Below are 25,066 nucleotides of genomic sequence, written 5' to 3'. Positions count from 1 at the left end.
ATAATGGCAGTATGACATGTAGACATGACATTTAAGCTCCTACAAGCTGGAATGACTGTCCCACATTCCTCCCCAAAGAGTTTAATGTTCATCTAATGTAAAGACTCAATAAAAGGCATGTGAAAACATGGACCTAAAAAGCTTTGCTGAGCCTCTCAGCAGATTAGTGTTCCAGTTTCACTTCATTTAGCAATCCTTTAAATCATTTTAGTGTCAACAGTAACACAACCAGGAAACAGGTTACTTCAGCAGATGTGGTTGATTCACGGGCAAAGTTAAAGCCTAAACAAGTCTTTCACTGGCTATTTTTTGGATCTGGTTCACAAAATGTTCAGTGTTCTTTAATGAAATTAGCATCTCTATTTCAGATTTAAATTATACAGGTTTAACAGCTCATAAAAACAAACAAATAAACAAAAAACCCATAAGAGCTCTAGACAGCTCTACAGAAGATTGGTTTCTGCCAAATTCAGGAGCCTGACAGCTGCAGCCGCTCAGTCTAAGCTAACAGACTCTGCCGCTCAGTCGAGTTTGGCAGCATAAACTTCCTACCACAGAGCTCAGGTTCATGGCTTCCGGGGGGGACATGGATAACTGTGGAACTGTCAGCACTCATCTATGCAGATGTTGCTTGGCAGTCTCCTATCTTGCTCACATGTATGCCTCTTGCATACTTGCACAAATAAATATTTTGAAGAGTAAAGGGAAAGCACTGCTAGTAATCCCTGGCCCATGACTTCCAACATATTCAGAAATTATCTGAAAATGGAATTAGGATGAGGAGGCAAAGCCTTAGTGGGGATAACTGGCTAGCTGAAAAGGGTCACATAGACATAGTCCAGCTGGCTGGACAAAAATGCACATCGCTCTCAGCTTATCTGAAGTAAAGCAAAATACACTGTCTTTGGCTGTTCTTGTTACACAATAATAGGAAGATTTTGGTGGGAAAAGAATGTTGCAGGTGGGAACAGATAACTACAGAAGAGAAACTAGGGGCGGGCTTGGTATTTAGGCAACTAACCAATAATGAGCTTAACTTTTGTAATATGTATGAGCTAATTATAACAAGGCATAAAAGGTGACTGTAAGGTACAATAAACGAAGTCTGCTGATCACTCATATTGAGTGACTGTGTCTTCCCTCCGTCGCAACACCTTAGTACTGGTCTTGGAGCTATATTGTGAGTCTGCCTGTGCCTGGCTATGCACCTCGCTGATCTGGGCATGGACTCTGATGCACTGAGTTGACTCCCTAGCTTGACCTTGGACCTTGGATCACCACAGACTTGTGTGTCTGGCAATCAATGGCATGTGGCTGAACTAGATGACCACCACAGGACCTGCTCCGCTCACCCTGCTCAGGCGCTGTGGGATCGTGCCTTGTCAATAGGAGGACACTGTCCCTGCCTGCCTCTCACTGTCACCCTGCTCTCCTGGCTCACCTTTCCTTGCAGAGCAGCCTTGCTCTTCCTGACGGTATGTTATCTAGTGTGACAAAAGACTTTCTGTTAAGACTGTAGGGTAACTGGCTAGGTAGTATAATGGCAGTTGAAATTCAACATAAATAAAGGTGAAATAATGTACCTGGGGAAAAAGCATTCCAACTTGATATGTACCAATGATGGTTCTGAGTTGATTTGTACAACCTGTAAAATCTGGGTGTTATGAAGAAACTGTTTCTGTTATAAGATTCTTATTTAGGCATTCACTGTCTGCTAAAAATTATCTGTGAGGCACAAATAGGAGCAACTGAAAGCAGAAGTGACAAAAGCCCCAGTACTATTGCTGTATATCATTATGTTGTATATGTGTGTGTTGTCCAGCTGGACAGCTATCTGTAGAGCTTTAATAGCAACAGTACTCAGCTTTCTACACCCAGACTGTAAACAGTCTGTGAAGAATTTATGCTGCTGTGTCATTCCATGAAGTCCAAAGAGAATATGCTGTGCTCTGGCTTTCCTCGTCTAGCACAGAAGAAAACTGCATGCATTCATTCATTCACATCAATACCTATCGGTCAGTTTGGGTTTTCCATACTATCCTGTCCCTCCACAGTCTTGTGACATCAGGAAAAATAGCACCTTCACCACAGAAAGGGTAAATAAAGCAGAGAACATCCAAGTAACTTAGCTTCTCTTAGAAGAAGACCCAGAACACTTGCTTCCTTTTAAACACAGCAGCTCGAATACTGTTAAAACTTGAAATCCAGTCCTCACTGGAGTTTTGCTGTCGATGTCCATGAGGCTTAGGCTTCACTCTGATTGCAATACTTCAGACGTGTAAAGAAGGTAGCTCCTTTTAGGGATGAATAAAACTGTAAGAGGCACATCACACAGAGTGTTCACAGACACACACCATGGCATGAATGTGTCCTTTCATCTAGGGTTGCCTCTGTGCTTGGGATAGTATCGGCAGGTTCAGAGAAAAAAAAAAAAAAAGAATTTAAATTTGGAGTGACAAAAAGCTTCTGTTCTTCCTACCATTCATTATTGTTACTGTGTTTCATTGTAAATCTGTGCTTACTGTTTGTTTTGCCATAAAAATTGGCGTATTACATATCAGGATAATGCCATATTACGCTATTGAATGAGACACAGGGATAACAAAAAAGACAAGTCTTGCTTAAAAAACCACATTCTTGAAAAGAATCTAAAGAATAAAGGGAAAAAAGCCAGGGTACACAGTGAGAGCTTTCAGTTTAAATTTAGGAATAAGGAAGAGGCATTTGAGTTGGTATTTATGTTCTCACAGAAGAGAATAAAAAGATTTCTTTATCTTAATGTGGAATTGTTTTTAACAGTGCAGCATGAGTGAACGTGGTGGACTGGAAATCCAGACCAATAGCTTTAACTTACTACAACATTTTTTGTGTGTGTTTGGCTTTGTTTTCCCTTCAGTCACCTTTCAAAAGCAATAACAACCCAAACCACTCATTCATCTCCTTCTCTTTGATCCTCACTCTTGATAGCAGCTATTTTGCATCTTCTTTCTAATCACTCCACCCCATTCCTTGCAGTAACATTAACGAGAAACTTCCTGTTCGTGGATGACTTTCTGCAATGAATCCAATTACTGCGGCTCCAGGGAGGGGTTTGATGGGCAACAAATGCAACAGGAGGGACTGGTGTCATAGATAGGTTTTTTGAAAGCTGTTCACAGTTCTCAGCTGCTGCAGGTTGGAATGGGTAATTGCATTTTCTTAGGCCCCTCCAAAATCCTTGTACAAGGTGAACAGATTCTGTGTCAGTTCTTGGCCAGCATGGACTGGGAAAATATGCTTTGCCAAATAGACGCTTTGGAGATACACTGTAATTCATGAAAGACATGAGCATCAATTCAAATTTCAAAAAAAATGTAGTGAAAAATAAGCTGTTGAAAAACATGCTCTTTCCAGAAAGACAGAAAAGGCTTTGTAAATGTTGTGATAGACACAGTTGATTGTTAAAAGGAATTACAGGGTAACCATGTTATGAAAGATCAAATCATCTCTCTACTTACAAAGCCTTTATCTAAAATGTTCAGGCAAATGTTTCCTTGCAGTACCTGGCCTCAACCCTGCTTGCCACTGTAGTGATGGGATGCTTAAATTCAGTGCATTTCCCTGACTTCAGCAGGTTGGCGCGGCACTGTAGGGGAGTGTGGGGAGCAGGGATTCACAGTGGCTTTTCTGCAGGTCTTACAGCTGCCAGGAAGAGGCTGTGCTCAGAGTACTAAAACTCTTGTGAACAGATAAGTTTACTATGAGCTGCAGATTTTTAAGAGTCTCCATTGTAAATTTATCAGCATTTCTGTTGTCTTCAGCAGCTTAAATGTGCAAGTAGCGTTCACAGTGTATTACTTTTGAAATATCTCAAATGGTCTCAGTTGACATTCCTGTGTTGGATTAACTTTTTACTCTTTCTAAGAGAGAAGCTTCCCTGGAAACTTTGAAGCTTAATTTTACTGCACATTCTCTCGTCTAGGATCAACATTAACAGGGTGCAAACTTTGCTCCAATAATGATTTAAATTTACTTAAAAATAAATGGCTTGGATTTACTTCATGATTTTCTTCAGCAGTAGGAGACCATTATCTGAACATAAGCTCACAGTTTATTACCCTGATCACTTAACCACATCATTTTGCCTCTGCAGCATGTAAATACAGAAACAATAAAATAATATTAAGAAAAAAAAAAAGGGGGGGGGGGGGAGAACAGATTATGACAAGAGAGGAACAAAACCCAAAAGCATCTGAGACTTTCATTTTACTACCATAATGCAGCCTTTAAAAGTAAGTCAGGAAAGTACGAGGTGGATAGTCTCCAAGAAATAGAAGGCTCATATCAACAGTTATCAAGATATCAGTATCAAAGTTTTTTTTCATATAGAATTCAACATTAACAGTTTTTCAGTGCAGAGTAGAAGCTGCATTTGTTTGTATCATATATGTCCGTATGACTTTAGAGACTTTCTTCTGACTCAGGGTCTGATTTTGGGATGTATAAGGAGATGAGAACTGGTGACATATGAGTTCCTCTCTTCTGAGTTTCAAAAGAAACAAAACCAACTTTTGCTTTCTTAGAAAACAGGTCCTTCAAAACCAGTGACATATGCTGGTTTGGTTTAAAATTAGTTTACAAGTATTTATGCACATGTTTAGTAATTTGTCATTTTGGTCTTCCAAGAGCATCCAATTGGAGCAATGAAGTTGCACTGTAATGTCTAAGACACCACTGTAGTTTTTGCCTCATTGCTGTTTAGAATATTGATAGCATAGCTACATACAAGGACATGTAGATTGTTATATAGAAGCCCTACAGCTGTTGAAGTGACATGATTCACAAATGTTTAAATGTATGCCTGCATTGACATCGCATTTAATGAGATGAATTGACGTCATTAGTCTCCTTCAAAGGCTTCTTCAAAGGCAGGCTTCTACACGTGATGGTGACAGAGAAACAAACTCGTCCTACAGATGCACATAAACATTACAAAAAAAAAAAAACAAACCTCACCATCAATTTGACTCAAAGGACACTGAATAAAGAGATTCAAATCATCCAGAAATCTAGCATTACAGTAAAATCATATGCAGTTGCACTGGAAATACAGGCTTTATCTTGTTATCAGAAAGACAACTTAGGTTGGAAAATAACTTGGGTGGAAAATAACCATAATATTCAGGGGACTGAAGAACAGACAAAAGATAAGAAAAATCCTCAATGACTCCATTGCCTTGTGCTTTGAACAACAGTTTATGTTATCACTACATGAACATAATATACTAGTATTGTTATTAACAATGCCTCCAGTTTGTAGTCACTTTGCACTGGAATAAGATCTTATTTCATAAAGTTACTAACACATTATTGATATTAAGTGTACGGTTAAGTGGATACCCATTTAACAAAGTTACTCAGCCAGTTTGCAAATACCTCAGTATATATATTAAATGCATCTACCCTTAACCCCAGCAGTTAGACAGTATTCAGGTCTATTTTGTTGGACTGTTTTCACTGGAAGAAAAATATCTGCTCTCTTTCTGCATATCCTGGTTGTGCAAATAATCTATCCAAAGTCCTGTTTCCTAACTACAGTAAGAACACAAAACAGCAGGATGGTAACTTCCACATTCAGAAGCCTAGCTCTATTTCTAGATAGGTCTGAGTTCAGAATTTCTGATCCATGTAAAACTACAAGTACTGTATTTTACTGTTTGTTTTATTCCTGTAGTGGCATACAGGCATGAACATGAATTTGATGTTTACCATTTTTCTGTTAAATGAGCATTATATAATTCTATGACAGTGATAATAGAGAATTATATGTTATTAAGTAATGTGAATTAAAAATCGAATAGGAGAAGGCTGTAAGCCAGTGACTAAGAGTTACTCCTTCCTTTGGGCTTCCCTTCAGGCCACAGTACTAGCAGTCTTCAATGCTCTTCCTAACCTCCTGGTCAAATGCAGTCAAATCAGCATCCTTCCCCCTCCCGACTCTAGGAGTCATTGTGGTTTGATCATCTACCAGAGCGGAGGTGAAACCTCCTACAACTAGGTCAATAATACTTCACTTTCGTGACACAAATTAATGACCTAGTCAGAAATATTCCCCCAGTTCAAAATTATTCCAAAGATGTTGCTAGGTCAACTACACACTAGCAGGCTTTGTCAGATTAGGCATTGCCTCTCTCTGCAAATGACTGGTGAGACTCTCCGCAGCTCTCACCGTCCTTTTCACCAGTTTCTCCTACCCTCCCTACTAGTCATCGATGCTGGTGATTGTTGGGTCTGGATACTGCAGGTTCCAATTTAGTATTTTGCTTTATCTTCAGACTCTAAGCTTAGTTGGAATTTTCCTAATCTTTTACTCAATCTCTTCACACTGTTGCCTTCCTCAGAGCCTATTTTATTCCACCCTCGGCCCTTCCTATTGCTTCTACCATCTCACGCACCAGTAAGGTATCACCACAGTCCACGCTGGAACTGAAGTTACATTTCCCAGGTAACAAGGTCATTTGGTAGGTCCTTTCCTAGTTTCCTCTTTTATAATTTTCTGGGCACAGAGCCAGGATCTGGGCATTTTGCCAGCGCACATGCTGCTCTCACACCCCACCCTGAACCTCATCTCTTCGTGCCTACCTCACCTCTGGAGCGGTGCCTGGGGCCGCACCCCTCACTACACCCCTGCAGTGGAGCCGCTCCTGGTCCTGGCCCCAACACCTCTCCATTGGCCCCACCTGCGAAGCCATGCCCGGGGCTGGGCTCCTCCACACACCCTTGGCCTTGTGCTTCCCTCCTGGCTTCCTCCACGTGTTTACCCAGCAGTGGAGCCCAGCCTGGGTCCATCAAACTGTAGTGCTTGATGATTGGAATTTTGAATGCAGACAAAACATAAACGTAGGTGCAATGATAATCTATTCTGCTTGAGAAAAGGAGAGAACGTGGACTGTAACAGCACGCTTTTCTCCCAGGGAAGCATCAATAAGACATCTAACACATGGATTTTTAATTGATTTGCGGGTTGACATAGTGATACACCATCCCCAGACACATCAGGCTCCTCTATAGGTGCATCTTCCAGCACAGGCATTCCTCTTCTCTTGTGATGACTTTTGCTGCAGCAGCAGGAGGACATGATCAGCACTTGTATTGGGTCTGGCTGGGATGAAGTTAACTTTCTCCATAGCAGCCAATAGCCTGCTGTGGTTTGCATTTGTGATGACAACAGTGTTGAAAACACAGCAGTGTTTTGGATGTTGCTCAGCAGTGTTTGCACAGCTCCCAGGATTGGGTGGGGTTTTTTGGTTGTTTTTTTCCTTACTCTATCCCACCAGCAAGTAGGCTGGGGCTGTGCAAGAAGCTGGGAGGGGGCAGAACCAGGACAGCTGACCCAGACTGTCTGAAGGGATATTCCATCCCATACGACATTGTGCTCAGCAATAAAATCTTAGGGAAGGGAGGAGGAAAGGGTGTTGTTTGTGGTTAAAGCATTTGCCTTTCCGAGGAACTGCTATGCACACTGAGGTCCTAATTCCCAGGAAGTGGCTGGACATTTGCCTGCTGATGGGAAGCGGTGAATTAATCCCTTATTTGCTTTGCTTGCAAATGCAGCTTTTCTTTAGCTATTAAACTGTCTTTATCTTGACCCGTGAGTTTTCAGCTTTTGCGGTTCCACGTCTCTGCCCCATCCCTCTTGGGGGGAGTGAGCAAGAGACTGGGTGGGGGGGCTCAGCTGCTGGCCAGAGTCAGCCCACCACAGCATTCAAACTACCTTGGCCTTGGCTGATGAAAGTCTTCTCGTTGTCCTGAATACACATCTGTTCTTTGTCAGCAGGGCTGGTGGCAAACAGGTACAAGTGTCACCATCAGGGCATGGAGGAAGAACTGGTTTTGCTTCTCATCTTGAATGAGGAGGTACTTGATTGAAAAATTATTTTTGCTACTGTGACCTACTCATCCATGAAAAAGGTTAATTGCAAAGGCACAGAATTATTTCTGCCTCCATTTTGAGCATCTTCTGAGCATCACAGTGCCAAGGAAATTAAAAAGCAAGGGGAAAAAATTGCTGTTCTGGGTAGCAGTTCCTCCTTAGAAACAGACTGTTTTTTCATTACTATGCTTCCCACCCCCATCCCCAGGACAGCACGTCCAACTGCTAACACCACCGTGATTTCTAAGACCATCCAAAAAGTAGCTACCACCACCAGAGGCTGCCCATACAGGTGAGAGAAGTTAAGGGTGATAGGCAGCTCCTAACTTCCTTCAGATTAATTATTTGTCCAGCTAGGATCCATACAACTACTTACACTGCTGCTGTAAGCTGCTGCTGTTGCTGAGTAATAGTGTGTCATCCAGGTAATGCAACATGTTGCTTTTTAACGTGCTAAAACACTTAGGTAGTCAATCCTGCCAGATTAAGGTAGTCAATCCTACCAGTGCCATTTTCCATTTCCCGGGGCAGCAACCAATCTCAAAAACAGGCTGTCAGGTATACCAGTACCACTATATAAGGATCTCTATAATGCAATAGGACGGGTGTTCAAAGGACCTGCAGGGTAGGCAAGTCCTGGCAAATTAGCCTGTGATATTACATAAAATATCTATGCTGTATATGGCATAAAATCATTATTGTGCAATTTTACTGATTTGGTAATGGCTGTTGCCATGCTGATCATGTGGCAACATTTCCACCTTCAAATTTAGCACAGCAGATGAACATGATTGTTTACTGAACATACACATCTCAGATAAATACTCTTGCCTTTAAAGCCCAGCCGTTACTAAGGCTTTGCAATCTTAATTCTGTATTTTTCATGTAAGAAAGGAACTTTCTGATGGTGCATGTGAGCTGGTAAATAAAAGAAGAAACTAACACTAAGTTATTTTGACAGCTCTTGTGACATCAAAATGCTTTTACTAGCATTTTTGTGCTAGTAATTAAGAAAGTGAAATTCTTCCTACCTTTAAAGTGTTAGAAAACTTGTGTGAAATTCTTTCATCTGATGAAATAAAAGCTGTATAAGAAAAAATCTATGGATGGTATTACAGGAAAATGAAATCACATACAAATTCTTCAGCATGTCACTGTACCAAAAGTACCAGAAAATGCTGCAGTTCTATCAATAAATACATATGCATCCTCTAACACCTTCCTGTGGACTATTAGTACAATTTAACTGTTTTTCATTATTGCTTTTAAAAAAAGTAAGTAATGGATTACATAGCACTGTCACTTTTAACGCTCAAACTTCAGCATGAAATACAAAGTCTGCAAGGTTCATTAACAGAGTGATAATCTGCAGGAAAACTACTAACGTAGTTAATTCAATTGGAACAGGAAAGACTTCTTAATTCTGTATCCCTTCAGGACCCAGAGTTTCAGTTAAACTGCACTAAATTTTCTTAACTACAGCTTGACACAATTGGAACAATTCAAGCACAGATATACCTGGGATGACAGCACCAAAGGTGCTGAAGTTACCCTACTAGCATTACATGCTATCATCTTCAGGACTCCCCATTAAAGAGCTCTGCAGAACACACAGGTCTCCCTTACACGCTTATACAGATCGAGTATTCATAAGAGGCTGGATTTGTGCTGCAATCAAAGGCAGCCAGGACACTGAGTGGATGAAAGCTTGGAATGGCACAGCAGAGCTATTCTACAGGAGAACTGCTTGTTTAGCAAAAATCTCATGCCACAAGAATGGGGTAGGGAGAACAAAAATAAAAGCATTTGATTTCATTTCTAGCATCAGGTGCTGCTTATATTTCCCTATCTAGTTAAATCCTCTTCTTTTACTACCAGGTGCACTGGAGGGAGTCCATTGCCTTCAGCCACTCCCATACTGATCCAGTGCTTTTAATTTAATCCTGTTATTAATACGCAGAGTTTCTACTTTGGTTTTTAATACATTTTAAAAAAACCCTTCCAGCTGACCACTTTTACCCTTGCACCAGGGCTGTCAGACAGGGCTTGGCTGGGGAACCTGTAATGCACAGCTCTCAGCGCAGAGCCAAGGAGAGCCAGCCTTCTCTCTCACACTGCTCACACAGCTCCTGGGAATGCTCTGGCTTCAGGATCTCAAACCTGTGTTACGCTGAAGCAGATTTACAGGTAGAAATAGAAACTGAATTAGAGAACAGAAGTTTCAAGTTTAACTCTACAATTTGTAAATCTCACTCAGATGCTAAATCCTTTCTGTGGCAGAATTCCCTCTCTCCTCTCCTTGGAGATCTCCGTACCAGTTGCATATTCAAATTAATGCATTGTGAAGCCAGTTAGATGTTTAGCATGAATTCAGCACAGAGAAAAGAGAACACAAATCATTTGGCTTCATCTCTCCCATTAGTGCCAGCAGAGGCTCCTGTGTTATATGTCATGGTCATAGTCATGTGAGCACGTGCCCACTGTCTCCTCAATTCCCCACATTGAGATCGGGACCGGATCACACTCAGGCTACAGAGTAAATCTTCAGTGGTTTCATTTACATAGCCATTCATTTTCATCACCTATATTAGGCCCCTAAAGTTTCTATCAGACTTTTAAATTACAACTCCATTTACTCCGTGTTTTAAGTAGTCACAGAATGGTTTGGGTTGGAAGGGACCTTCAAGATCACCTAGTCCCAACCCCCCTGCCGTGGGCAGGGACACCTCCCACTAGACCAGGTTGCTCAAAGCCCCATCCGGCCTGGCGGTGAAGCCAGTACTATATGCCTATCGTTATCTGGGGTCTGCTGAGCTCTGCAAAACTGACAGTGCAAATCAAGTTTCAGAGTCATCACTTAAACAAAGCAATAACATCCTGCTGGACTTTGTTTAATATATTACACATATTAATTAAAGAGCTAATCATCCTGTGGAAGGAAATAACAGCTGTACTTGCTGGTCTTGCTTGAATTAGAAATATTAAAGACAGTTATCACTAAGGATTTATCTATACTGCTCACATATTTAATTTAAAAGATGGAAGGAAAAAAAAACTAATTTACAAAAAAATCCTGTTCAAAGTATAACCTGTATTTATAGAATATAATTTCTCATTAGGCATTGACTATCCATTTCTCACTGAATTTAGTTAAGTATCCTTGATGAGAGAGTAAACAAAAATAATTGACAAGCCTCATTAAATTCCTCTTAAAACATACAGCTATTGACTTCAATGGGAGTTGACTCAAACCCTAAATTAACAGCTGAATTGCTCAAGATTAAAACAACTTGTTTTAAAGCCTGGGGACAGTTTGTTCATTTTTATACTGTATTGGTATACTTCTTTTATTAAGTGTACAAACAGGTGGGATGGGATTCCTCTCACCTAACTTTAGACATATACAGTGTACAATTCAGAGCTAGTCATGCCAGACTCCCTTTATATTCAATGGAAAGTGCTTCTTTTAAGGCATGATTCATCTGACCTATTTTAGATGTCTACTTTAGAATGAGATAAATTGTGTACTATAAGCATCTGCTTTTCTTCATTGAGAATAAAGATAATTAGGCAAACTCATTTAAGGAGAGCTGTCTGCACTACAAGTGTTTACATTTAGTAAAATTAATACTTTCACTGGCAGCTGAAGGCATTTAGACTCATCAATGTATGTAGAAGAGGATTAGCTAGTGAGTTGAACTGAAGCACAAATGTGTCTTTTACCTGATCTTCCATGTGAAACTTGCTTGCCATAAACAAAGCAATGGTAAAATATTTTTCTAGTCAATAATTCTCTTTTATGTTTGTTCTTCCGATGTACTATATTCATAGCTGACCAAAATCAATAGCCACTGATATTTAAAAGGATGTGAATGGGCTACTCCTCCAACTTCCACTGTTAGGGGTATTCATGCAAATCAAATAGAGTAAGGATTTTGCCTGATTCTAGTGATCCTCCTGCAATAAAAGCATCCTTGGAGTTAAGTGCTAAGAAAGATCACAGAGTTATCTGTGATATAATTAAGTTATAGACCATCTGCTTCTTAGCTGGAATGGAAGGCATTTTCACACCACAATTTATATTCATTTCCCCTGGTGTATTCACAGAGGTATTCTGATTTTACTGTATCACAGTAGCTCTACTTTGTCCTCCATAACAGTTTGCATTCATAAAACCAGAGTTTTCTCTGGGACATTAATAACTGTACTTGCTTCAGGGTTTAAACAAAGCATGATATGCTTTTAGCTCAAACAACCAAAGTATTATTAAGTTTTTCTGTTATGCAACTTTATTTTAGATTGTGAAATTTTCGTTGTGTTTAATTATCTTTCTTAGTTAAATTAAAATTGAAGTAATATTTTTTGTAAGATTTTCTACCTTCCCTCCTCACCCAGCACTGGAAATGATGAGATTCCAAGGACACCAGTCACTGTTGCTGATAGTTACTATCTCTGATAAACTGGTTATTACTCTCTGGTAAAAGATGAGCTGATGGATACAATGAAACAAACTTCATCATGATGGCTTACATGTACATCTTGCAGTCAGTACACAGAAGAATTATGCATCTCTGCCAATCTCTCTTTTGAAGATTTAAGTGTGACATATATGCTATAAAACTCTTGGAATCACAGAAGCATAAAATAATCTAGACTGACTTTGGGAGGTCATCAGGTTGAATCCCCTGCTCAAAGCAGGGCTAACTTCAGGGTTAAATGCTCAGTGCCTTCTCCAGTCACTTTTGTGTACCTGCAGCCTCCCTAGACAACCTGTTACAATGTTGGATCAACCACAATTTCATCCCTGGCAGTGTTCAAGGTCAGGCTGGATGGGGCTTTGAGCGACCTGGTCTAGTTGAAGATGTCCCTGTCCATGGCAAGGGGTTTGGATCAGATGATCCATAAAGGTCTCTTCCAACCCAAACCATTCCATGATTCTATGATTATTATTTTTTTCATAACAGTGAATAAGAATTTTTTGATGCAATTTATATCTATTGTTCCTTGCCCTTTTGTGGGGGACCTCCAAGAAGGTCTTTCTGTAACCACCCACTAGAAAGTTGCATGCAACAATTATATCCCTTTAACCTTTTCCTCAGACTGAACAAACCCATTTCTGTCAGCCTCTACTTGTGTCACAGGCTGCAGCCTCCCAGTTAGCTTTGTGCTCCTCCACTGGACTTGTTCCAGTATGCTGATTTTTTTTATATTTGGAAGTCTGAAACTGGACACAATATTCCAGATGCAGCCTCTTGAGTTCACAGGGAATAACCACTTTCCCCTGCCTACTGGCTATACTCTTATTAATGCAGCCCAATATGCAGTTAGCTTTTGTTGCTGCAAGAGCACATTGCTGGCTCATGTTCGTGTGGTTCACCATGACCCCCAGGGTCCTTTCCTGAAAGGCTGCCTTCCAGCCTGCCAGTTCCCGAATTGTACAGCGGCATAGTACTTTACATGTCCAGATAGAGCTTTAGATGAGCTTTACTTGCCTTTTTTTACTTGCTTTTTTGGGATTACTCGCCTTTTTGATCCTCAAGAAGTTTCTGTTGGGCTCTAGCCAGTTGGGATGCCTCTGAATAGCTGGCCCACCCTCCAGCACACCATCTTCTCCCCACAATTTAATGTCACCTGCTAATGTAGTGAGGATGCATTCCTCCTCCTCATTCACATCTTTGGTGAAGAAGTTAAATAGTACCAGAACACAGTATCTAACTCAGAGGAATACCACTCCTAACTGGCTGCCAGTTACACTTTCAGCTGCTAACCAGAACCCTTTGAGCCTGATGGACCAGTCATTTTTTCATCAACTTTAGAGTCCACCCATCCTGTCCACCTCTCTCAAGTGTGGTCACAAGGATACAAGCAAAGATGGTCTTGATAGTCTTGCCAAAGTCAAAATAACCACTATCTGTTGCTTGCCTCTCATACCCAAAGCAGTCATCTCATCATTGAAGGCAGCCAGGTATCTGCGGTAAAGGCATGCTGGCTGCTTAAATATTATTAGGGTTTTGTGCAGAAAAACCAGATATATCACCCTACACAGCTATAGCAATTCCAGGGGCTACAGATGGCTTTATGATGCTGTTCTAGTTTAACCCCAGCCAGCAACTAAGCACCACACGGCCACTTACTCACTTCCCCTGCCCCCAGTGGAATGGGAGAAAGAGTTAGAAGAGTATAAGTGGGAAAGTCATGCGTTGACATAAAGACAGTTTAATGGGACAGAAAAGGAAGAAAATAATAATAATTGTAATAATAATAAAATTGGTGTATATAAAACAAGTGATGCACAGTGCAATTGCTCACCACTATCCGACCGATGCCCAGCCAGTTCCCAAGCAGCAGTCCCTGGCCAGCTTTCCCCCCCAGTTTATATACTCAGCATGACATCATATGGTATGGAATATCCCTTTGGCCAGTTTGGGTCAGCTGTCCTGGCTGTGTCCTGCAGCTTCTTATGCCCCCCAGCTTACTTGCTGGCAGGGCATGAGAAGCCAAAAAGTTTGTGACTTAGTATAAACACTACTTAGCAACAACCAAAACCATCAGTGTGTAATCGACATTATTCTCATACTAAACTCAAAACACATTATGCCAGCTGCTTGGAAGAAAACTAACTATTCCGGCTGAAATTGGGACAGTACCCACCCCTTATTCTATACCATTTACACCATGCCCCGGTCCCACACTTTCCAATACATCCCAATTAAGCACCATCATTTTCTTGTCTTTTGATATATATACACAGATCTACACACAGACCCTTAGTCTATGGGCCATGCCTACACAGTATCTGTGGAGTTACTTTAGTCCATTACTTCGGACTCCATCTGTCATAGTAGTCCTTCAGGGCAGGAAAGAGAGAGTGTGTGGTGTTGGACTGTTGCATGCTCAAGCCAGTTCTAGTTCCATCACTGCTGCACTTGTCTGGTTCTATCATCAAAATTCATTCTTTATTAACCTGGGCAATTCTACTATAATACTGTTGATATGGCATATAGCAAGCACAGTAGTGATGACATACAGTGTTATATAGCAATTCACACCATACAAGTCAAATATCAGCTATTCTCGCCCAGAATCAAATCCTCTTGAGCTACACATTGGACTTCCCCATCCTGTCGTATTACCCACCAAATGCACTCAGGCCCCTGAGCAAAAGCAATGCCATGAATGTGTTTGCCTTTTCTTGGGACAGGAATAACCCAGACTGTCTTCCCCAGCATACTTTTTATATGCACTGCAGGGACTTTATTCCCTTCTACAGCACACAAGTTTTGATTGGGTAGGGCCAGCTTGTCTGGTAGATCCTCTAGCGTTGACATTTGTACACATTTGCTAAATGTGTATCCCAATGTCTGAATGTCCCAGCACCCATTGCTCACAGCGTTGTCTTTTAACAGTTCATTGGTTTGTTCAATATGCCCAGAGGCTGATGCATGATAGGGAATGTGGTATACCCACTCAATGCCATGCTCTGTGACCCAGGCATCTACAAGGTTGTTTTGGAAATGAGTCCTACTGTCTAACTCGATTCTTTCTGGGGTGCCATGTCACCAGAAGACTTGTTTTTCAAGGTCCAGGACAGTGTTCCAGGTGGTGGCATGGGACACAGGGTGTGTTTCCAGCCATCAGTTGGTTACTTCCACCATTGTAAGCACATGGTGCTTGCCTTGGAGGGTTTGTGTGTGATACATTCAGCCTGCTAAGCCTCCTCATATTTATATTTCAGCTGTCATCCTCCATACCAGAGAGGTTTTAACCATTTGGCTTGCTTGGTTGCAGCACATATTTCACACTTAGGGAAAACTTGTGCAATAGTGTCCATGCTGAAGTCCACCTCTTGATCACAAGCCGCTCTACATGTTGCATCTCTTCCTTGATGGCCTGATGTGTCATAGTGTAGAGGGATGAAGCTGGGTTAATTAACATTGATAATATACAGCTGTGGGCTGGCTTGGGGGTGGTTGGCTGAGGTAGATAAAGTGCAGGTGTGGCTGCTTCTGTTAAGTGGTTGGGCAGCCAAGAAAGAGGAGAAAGAGGGAGAGAGAACATGGACCCTGAGTGAGGAGAGACGAGGAGAAAGCACCAGAGGGACTGGCCTGAAAAGTATGTTGGTATTGGGTGGTAAAAGACCTTGTTGCAGCTGGTTAGTTTTGAGAGTGCTGCGACATCATAGGTCCACTGAGCTATACATAATTCACCCCTATGATGCCAGTCCAGATCCACTTGAGCCACTTCAGTCTGAGCAGCCTGATTTACCTCTTGGTTGTTCTGACATTCTTCAGCGGCACAAATCCTGGGTATGTGAGCACCTACATGATGCATGGACTTTTACAACCATGTTCCCCACCCAGGCAGTAGTATCATGCCACAATGTGGCAGCCCAGATGGGTTTGCCTCTGCACTGCCAGCTGCTCTGCTTCCATTGCTGTAACCACCCACACAGGGGATTTGCCACCACCGATGAGCCAGTATCAAGATAAAGTACTGGCTGTTTTTCTCGGTCAGCAATACCTAAAGCTAGCTGGATGGCTTTCACTCCTGCAAATTGACTTTGACCGCCTTCTCCTTCAGCAGTTTCTGTGACTTGCCATATAGAACTCCATACAGCTGCCTTCTACCTCTGATGCTTTCCCATAATACGACGGGATCTGTCAGTGAACAGGGCACATTGCTTCTCATGTTCTGGCAATTTGCTATACAGTGGGGCCTCTTCAGCACATGCTACCTCCTCCTCTGGCAATATTCCATAATCTTTGCCTTCTGGCCAGCCCATAATCGCTTCCAAAATTGGGCAATTGGGATTTCCTATTTAAGCCTGTTGCATGGCCAGTGTGACCCACTTGTTCCACGCAGCATCAGTTACACGACGTGTAGAGGAGACTCTCAGCTCTAATTCCTTCATATGCTGCCAATACCTCTTTTTCAGTTGGAGTATAGTAGGCTTTGGATCCTTTGTATCCCCAACACCCAATGCCTAAGGGTTGACCTTGAGTCTCCCCTGGTGCTTTCTGCCAGAGGCTCCAGGTAAGGCTATTCTCCCCAGCTGTGGTGTAGAGCACTTTTTTAACATGTTGTCCTGTCCAGACTGGCCCAAGGGCTAATGCATGAACTATTTCCTGTTTAATTTGTTCAAAGGCTTGTTCTGGGCCCCATTTGAAATTGTTGTTCTTCTAGGTCACTTGATAGAGAGAGCTTACAATCCCATAGTTCCCTTGATTTGCCCTGAAAACTGTTTTACAGCTGGTATCTATTTGCCACATTCCAGTTCTCAGGTATCAAGGACTACAGTGAGCAGTTACAGGCTATGGTAAGTCTTCTTAGAACCACTGGATGAAATAAGTTCTAGTATTGATGATTTTTTAATGTTCATGTTGCCTATTTGTTACATAATCTCTTTCACAGTCATTTCCATTTCAGTCAGATCTCTCCTGGAAAAGTATTATGGCATGTGGTTTTTTGCAATTTCTTCCACAGTGAATATCCATTTCTTCTCTGAAAAGGTCTGCTCTCTGTAGTGCTTCTTTTATACCCTTTTTTTTAATATACCCTTGATCAGCCCTACAGACTCCCTGATGAGCTTCTTGATGTATTTCAAGAAGGATTTCATGCTGGGTCCTTTAGTAAGTTTCTCCTCCCAGCTCTTTTTTTTTTCCCTCTGTTTAATTTTATTTTTACATGTTATCAGCCAGGATTTATTAATTTTTCTATTTGCTTCATTTGAATATGACTTCAGCGTTTTGAAGGTTGCTTTCTTGCTTCTAATAACATCTTTTCCTTATTGTTTAGTCATGCCTGGTTCTTTTTACCTTTACTCAAGCCTGACTTAATAGGTTGCATGCACTGGCATATAAGCTTAATATATTAAATGCATAATTCTGCCGTGTCCCAGGTAATGGCCTCTGGTGATTATGTTTATGCACATATTAGTTAAGGAGGAAGAGAAGGTTACATAGTTTCTGCCAAGAGAGCAGATGTTATATGCAGTACTAGCCAACCAATCGCCCTGACAGTCAAGACATCAGACCTACAATAAAGCAGAAATCCTGCATCATTTCAACAACACATGCTGCTCCTCCAATTCCAAGCAGTGCTCTTGCACTCCAGAGATGTACTTGTAACCACCTTCTTCATATGCCTCTCCAGGCCACAGCCCTCTGCAGCAACCCCCCTAAAATCCCTGTGAGGAATTCTGCTCAAAATCTTCTCACCAGTCTGGAGGAAGTGGAGTCCCAATGAGTATTCAAAGTTATATTAGTGATTAACTGAATCCTAAAAGTAAGGGAGGAAGGAGGACAGACAAGCTAGTCATAAGCAAAAAGCAAAACAAAGGGGTGTCACGGAGTCAGTGTCCAAAGCAGCACCAAATACACCATCAGTATTGTCACAAAGTGTGAGGGTCAGGCTGCAGCTGCTGCTTCAGAGGTCTCTCTCATGACCACTTTTCCTTGCTGCCGTATGGTGTTAATATGCTTTTGGGATATCACTCTTACCTTTCTTCTGGTAGGCAAAATCCATATTTTGCCATGATGCCCTTCTGCCATTCTAAGGGATCCACAAGTCTACTTCAGCAGAAAAAAAACCTCTGTACTGGAAAAAATTGAGGAGCTCCTATAGACAATGTATGGGGTAGGAAGGTGGGAAGGCATTAGGATGAGAGGTAGCAGTAGCAGCAAGCAGTACTTGTAAGGTGAGGAAATCTGCCATGGTGGTAGGGCAGAGTCTAAAACTGGGAGAAGGGATTGGGAGGAAAAGAAAACCAGGTGAATGAGAGACTCATCGAGAGGAAGCGCTTGAGGAAATTGTGAAAAGGAGCAGTCTGCAGCCACACAGGCTGCAAGATGTGACTTGTGAATGTGGGTGTCCCTTGAAGACTGGCATTCCCTGTGGCAGCAGGCCTAGCGCCTGTGGTGGTTTCAGGCTGGACAACAGCGGCCTGCACTCGGCAACCTGCTCAGCCTGGTCCTGGCTCCCTCCCTGCCTCACAAGAGGCCGCGTAGCACGCAAACAGCTATAATAACACCAGCAGTGTTTGGATGTCAACGTCCAGGCAATCTTCAAAGCATACTACTTCACAGTGAAAACGCCTAAATGAAAGTCCAAAGCTCTTTTGAAGTGGGAGCTGAGGGCCCAGTGACAGATCCTGGAGAACACTCACTGCTCAGTGGAAATGTCTACCTGTGGCAGGGGGAACCATGCACTGCAAGCCACCACGTCCCCTGAAACGCAGCTGGACCTCTAGCTGTTAACTTAATATACGTGAATCAATAATGACTATTCGACTAAACTGAGATATAAATGATGGGCTTGTTAAACAGAGGGAGAGACACTGCTTTTGTTCTTACAAGTAGCGTGATCAAACTATTTTTGACATAGGTTAGTGTTAGAAATATTTATTTCAAACACAATAAGCAGATTTAATACATTTTAAGGGAAAGACTCTTCATATTTATTCTTTGCCTTGCCATGAAGCCTTTTTCACTTAATGCGGGGAGTTAATTAAACTAGCCTTCACTAATCTGTGTGACAATTTACACAGTAATTAGTTCAACAGGAATAGACAAGACCTTACAGTTCTTCCAGGCCTTGAGGCTGACATGAGCCTCAAGGCCAATTGCTACAAGATTCAACCAACCTTCCTGCACATTCCCCTCAATTCCTTAGCTACAGATCAACTGTCAGAAACAGCCCCTCTGGCTTTCTGGAGCCCTACACTTTGAAATCCTCTGCTGAGATTAAGTGGAGTTAACACCACCCATTAGTACAACAGTATTTGTGAAATACAGTTTTTGAAGAATTTGCCCTATAATTAAGGTATGTGTGTCAGCATCCTCTTTAGTGGCATTGGCAATTAACATTACTAATAGACTTCTCATGTCTGCAGCCTCTCATATACTATTTTGGCCCTCTGTTTCAGGTTGATAAACAGAAAAAAAGCTATTTATTTACAAGAAAACACTTCTGTATCTTCCTGGAACAGCTGTTAGTTAAAAGACCTGGAATAAAATTTAGAGTGTGTATCCTGTCTTAGGTTTATGCAGCAGAAATTAAAGCACATAAGGGGCTGGAGGCTCTAAATACTGGAATAAGGCAGTGTTTCCTTGCATCATGATCCATATATGAAAAAGACATGAAGTTTAAAGTGAGGTGGAGTAACGAAGAGACATATGGAAAAGTGGTTATTTTTCACAAAATAAATTTCTGACAGAAGACTCCATAGATAGCTGTTTCTTGTCCTGATCCAACACACATTTGGTAATGCTCGTATGACATACCAAAGATGCTGTGTAAAATGAAGGTCTTCTTACCATATAAGATGGCTATGCCCAAATCACTAAATATTCTGGATAAAAGCCATTGAAATAATAACCACTGTGGTGTCTGGTAGCATCTCTCTAAAAGCCACTAGTGCACATACTTGTTACTCTTCTAAATAATTCCATCGCTTTCCACAGAATGAAAAACTTACTTCTTTGTTGTTTTCTGAAAGACTATGTGTTGCTCATCTGCCAAATGAACAACTTGCCCCTGCTTCTCTTAGCACTGAAAATATGCTAACATACATTTTGATGATGGGAAAAAAACCAGATCGATATGAAGAAAAAGGATGGCAGAAACTTAGAAATACAGTTCCACTCTGGACTTACATGCAGGATAAATACAATTATAGATGAAGTCACCAAATTCATGGGGGAATGTCACCCTTGCTTTGTAAGGCCTGTAGCACATAACTTCCTTTACAAACTCGTAAGAACATGCACATCCTTTCTATGTATTCTGTATGTATGTTTTATTTATTTTTTTGTCATAGAATCACAGAAGGTTTTGCGTTGGAAGGGACCTTTAACGGTCATCTAGTCCAACGCCCCTGCAATAAGCAGGGATGTCTTCAGCTAGATCAGGTTGCTCAGAGCCCCATCCAACCTGACTTTAGATGTTTGCGTGAAGTTAAAAAAACACTTGACCCATAAGATAAAATGTTTTTAAGGCAAGAGTGGGCATTGGTGAGGCACTGTGGGGAGTTTTTAAGGCAAGAGTGGGCATTGATGAGGTTCATTACAATGGATGTACAGAAAAAAATTATCACATTCCCCCTCAGCTCTGGGAGTAGATCCAGTGTGACGCAACTACCATGAGCAATTGCTTCCCATATCCTGCAGGTGCCAGGCAGAAAGGGAGAGTGATGTCCCATCCACCTAATTCACTGCCTGGGAGAGTCCCAGGGAGAAATCCATACGCCTAGCTTCTGCTGGCAAAACAGTCACCCCAGTATGCTTAATGCAACAGATTCAGGAAGACAGAAGTTCTGTAAGCTCCTAACGCACCAGTGATGGCTGCGGCTCTTGCACCTTTAGAAACAACACACTTGGACTTCACCCAGAAGCATCTCCTATACCCTATTAAAAAATCACTGTCTTTTTTTCTGTGAGAGACATTTCCTCCTGACGTTTTCTAAACATCACAATCCTTCACAGCTTTCATTACGTTTCGTCAGTTGTCTCACAGCCTTGTTTATGTTGTTTGGTCACCAGGAATCTGGTAAGTTCCTCTTTGGGACAGACTAGTGATGCCAGAAGCTACACTGAAACAAGGAGCCTCCTGCAACTTGTTATTCCCGCTGTGCTCTAAGGTCCTTATTTCCACTTGCTCCACACGACTTCCTAGCGGGGAAGCATTCTTCCCTGGCCCCACATCAGCCTGCTGTGGGGTGGGAAGGTGGCTGCGCACCGCTCAGCCCCGCTCCCCCTGCACACTGCCACCCTGACATTTCCACAGATTTGCTTTTCTGTACTAAAAATTGCATTCAGTTTTCTTTCTCCATACAGCTGTGCCCCCCATCTGCAGTTCGGTCCTGAGTAAAGCCTTTCTTTGATGGAAAAATTTCACTTAACTATTCAACTAGTACAGCGGACTAGACACACGTACTTCACAGAGACATGCCTGTTGGTGCTGCTCCCACCAGCACAGAGCTGAGTTGCGTTAGGGCCGTTAGAATGGAATCAGGATGAAATTACTCCTGAGATGTGGTTGTAACGCCCAGGTCAAGCAAGAACAACTGTTCTCTACCGTTTCCTCGGGAAAACCTCAACGGAGGGTAAATAGAAGCACTGTCCCGTTCTTCCCCCACGGGGAAGACACCGCTCCGCACCCGCTCCGCGAGGCTGCCGGCAAGTCCCTCTGCAGCGGCGCGGCGGCGGCCCCGCGGGGGCGGGCGAGGGGCCGAGCGGCGCCCGGGCGGAGCGGGGGGCCGCGCTGCGGGGCCGCGGGGAGCGCCTCGACGGCGGCCCCGCCTCACGGCCGCAGCCGGGCGCCGCCAGCCAGGCACAGGCGTGACGGGGCTGCCCGGCGGCGGGAGGGGGGGAGCTCCGCACCGTCCAGCAGCCGGTCCCCCTGGGCAGGCGTGTGCTCCGCCTGGCAGCGCCAAGGGCAAACACCGCGCCAAAGGCTCGGCGCAAACACCTGACTCAAGCGCCGGCCCGCCCGGCCCCGGCCCTGGCCCCCGCCCCGCCCCGCCGGGCCGCGCTCCCTGCGGAGGGTGTTGCCCGACGCGCGCCGGTGCGGTGCGGTGCGGTACGGGGCGGCCGCGGCTCCGGCTCCGGCCCTGGCTCCCGCCGTGCAGAGGGCAGCGGGTACCGGCGTGCGCCGTCCTGCCGGGGCTCGGCCATGCTGGTGTCGCTCCAGGCTCCGAGGGGGTCAGCGCTGCCCGCCTGCCTCCGCCCGCCCGCCCGCAAACAAGCAAAGCCATGACCGCAGCGCCTGGGGGGCTGGATCTCAGTTTTTTAAACGAGGAGGAAGCTAGGGCGATTTTTCAGGTGCTGCAGAGGGACTCGGAGCTTCGGCGGGCTGAGAAGGACAGAGTCAGGTACCAGGCTTCACACCGGCCCGCCGCTGCCCGCCGCGCCTGAGGGGGCTGGGAGGCGCGGAGCTGGGCGGCGGGGGGCGGCGGGGAGCGGGGCGCGCACGGCCCCGGCCCGGGTGGCGGCGGGACCCGCAGCTGCCTCGCCCCGCCGAGTAGAGCGGGAAGAGGGGCGGGTGGCCGCCCCTGGGAGGGCTGTGCGCCGGCCGGGGCAGCGGGGCTGCCCTCCGCCAGCGGCGGCTGCTGCCGGGCCGCGGAGCCGCCCGTCCCGGGCATCGGCGGCATCGGGACGTCTGGGAAACGCGTGTTGTGGCGAAGCCGGCTCTGAGTCACGGCGGGTGCTGCTGCCGCTGCCCGCGGCTCGCCTCCCGCCCCGGGGGGGGCCCAGGCTACCCCAGCCTGTCGCCGCGGGGCTGGCCGGGGCGCGGGCCGGGCACTGGCACCCGGGCGGGCAGCGGTGCCGAGGTTTGGCGGCTCCGTGCAGGGAAACGTGGCGGCTCCCGGGCCGATCCCGGAGCCGATCCAGACAGCTTTTGGCAACCAAGCCCGGCACTCGCCAGCCTGAAAGGTTGTTCGCAAGACCCTTTCAAGTGACTTAACTGAATCCCCTCCGCCTTCAGGTGCGCAAGTTATACCATCTTACCTGAGCCGTATGAAGAAATAGAACAGCCTCGACTTTGTTTCTAGCTCCCATCTCCCCTGTGCACAGTCACCCAAGCAATTTGCGTTGATAATGAAAGCACAGGTCAAGGAGTAATATAATCTATGCTGGGAAATGAGCTGTGTGTTATTAAAGGTTATCATTTCTTCCTCTGGATGAGACAGGAGGTACCTTGTGGGCAGTTTGCAGCTGAGAGGTAGTGTCCTCTCAGATTCACAAGTGGCCACTTTTCACGAGTAATGCTTTCATCTAGGATGTAGGCGGAATGTTAATGAGTAACACTTCCATCGAGTGGATTTTAGTACTGTGCATTTTTTTTGTTTCAGTCAAGTTGATTTTATGATGGGCATGGTTAAACATGTGTCAATGCTGACTTGCATCCAAAGCTTGTCTTAGTTCTCTGCAGCATGTGACCCAGGACTGAGTTAAATTTAGTGATTTCTTTCTTCTGTAATTTGGCATTACCTTTGTTTCTTTGATTAATTTCTATGCCATGTGTCCCATTATAAGCCCCCCTGCAAAAAAGAATGAATATTTTGCTGTATATGGAGAATTACATGGCTGGATAGCTCTAAGTTTAAAACTCTTTAATTTTAATAGGGTGACACTAAAGCAGGAGCAAGTGCAGTGAGGCTGCCTGTGGTGTAGAAAGGCTCGTGAAGTGATAGCCTGCTCTTGGAACTTGGGGCTCTCACCTGTCCCCAGATTTCTGTTTGTTTCTCCATCTATGGACTTAGAACTTTGTCAGTAGGAAGTGGTCTCCCTTTATGCAAAAGCTGTCAAAATAAACATGGTATAAGAGGACGTTTCTGGTGATGCTTTGCTGAGATGGAGTCAACTTTAAATCTCAGTTGAAGAGGCATTCAGAAGTTGAGCAGAAGACAGGTGTTTATGATCAAGGTGCCACACTGAAATCTAGGTTAAACACAGAATCTCTCAGAGGCTTTGTATGTGTCCTTTGGCAAGTTTCATAATTTCTCTTGGGCATAATAAAAGTACTCTCTTGCTCACTCCACTCATCTACTGGTCTTATTCAGACTGTAAGCTCTTCAGGCCAGGGGACTTCCATCAGGAGCAGGCAGATTCCAGTCTGTGTGATGTTGCCCTGTGCTACTATAATCTAAGTAATAACAGCGATCACCCTGGAGGGCCAAATCCTGCAGTTCCTATATGACCTCAGTGAGCTTCAGAGGCTCTAACAAAAATTTCATTTGCTTCTCTTGGTCCCATATGCCTGCCCCCTTGGCTCTATGTCATTCTTATTACTATTATTTTGGTAATTAACTTCATACAAATTTTTTTCAGTTCGAAAGTTTTAAAGTGATGCATGAGCACTGTGGCAGCCCCCTCCTGGGATGCTTTCAGAGCGTGATTTTGAAACTATTTGATTCACACCATCAGTCAAATGAGGCATACAGGGAGATGCTATGGAATGGAAGGAGCAGGGAGCAGTTTCATCAATACTACTTTTTTGCATGAAGTCACTGAAGTGAGTTATCCCGCAGAGTGCTCCTGAGCATGGTTTTGGAAAGATCTAGTTGGAGCTGGGCAGGGCCAGGGAGCAAGTCAGTAATCACCAGTGGACTCATTGGTCAAGTTTGTTTGGTGACCATCTTTATTTAAAATATAT

At 43.8% G+C, this 25,066-nt stretch overlaps 1 protein-coding gene across 1 annotated transcript in view; it reads left to right on the top strand.

Annotated features, from left to right (window-relative positions):
- The first annotated feature begins 22,463 nt into the window (after nt 1-22,463).
- EXPH5 (exophilin 5) overlaps nt 22,464-25,066 on the top strand; it is a 37,027-nt gene continuing 34,424 nt past the window's right edge. Inside the window, exon 1 of the mRNA XM_037376935.1 lies at nt 22,464-22,781. Coding sequence (XP_037232832.1) covers nt 22,663-22,781 — 119 coding nt within the window. The 5' untranslated portion in view covers nt 22,464-22,662. The remainder of the gene's footprint in view (nt 22,782-25,066) is intronic.

This window comes from Falco rusticolus, chromosome 2 (genome assembly GCF_015220075.1).
Source record: "Falco rusticolus isolate bFalRus1 chromosome 2, bFalRus1.pri, whole genome shotgun sequence".
In the NCBI taxonomy this organism is placed as follows: domain Eukaryota; kingdom Metazoa; phylum Chordata; class Aves; order Falconiformes; family Falconidae; genus Falco; species Falco rusticolus.
The sequence above is the reverse complement of the archived record's forward strand: the minus strand, read 5'-3'. Positions and strand labels throughout refer to the sequence as shown.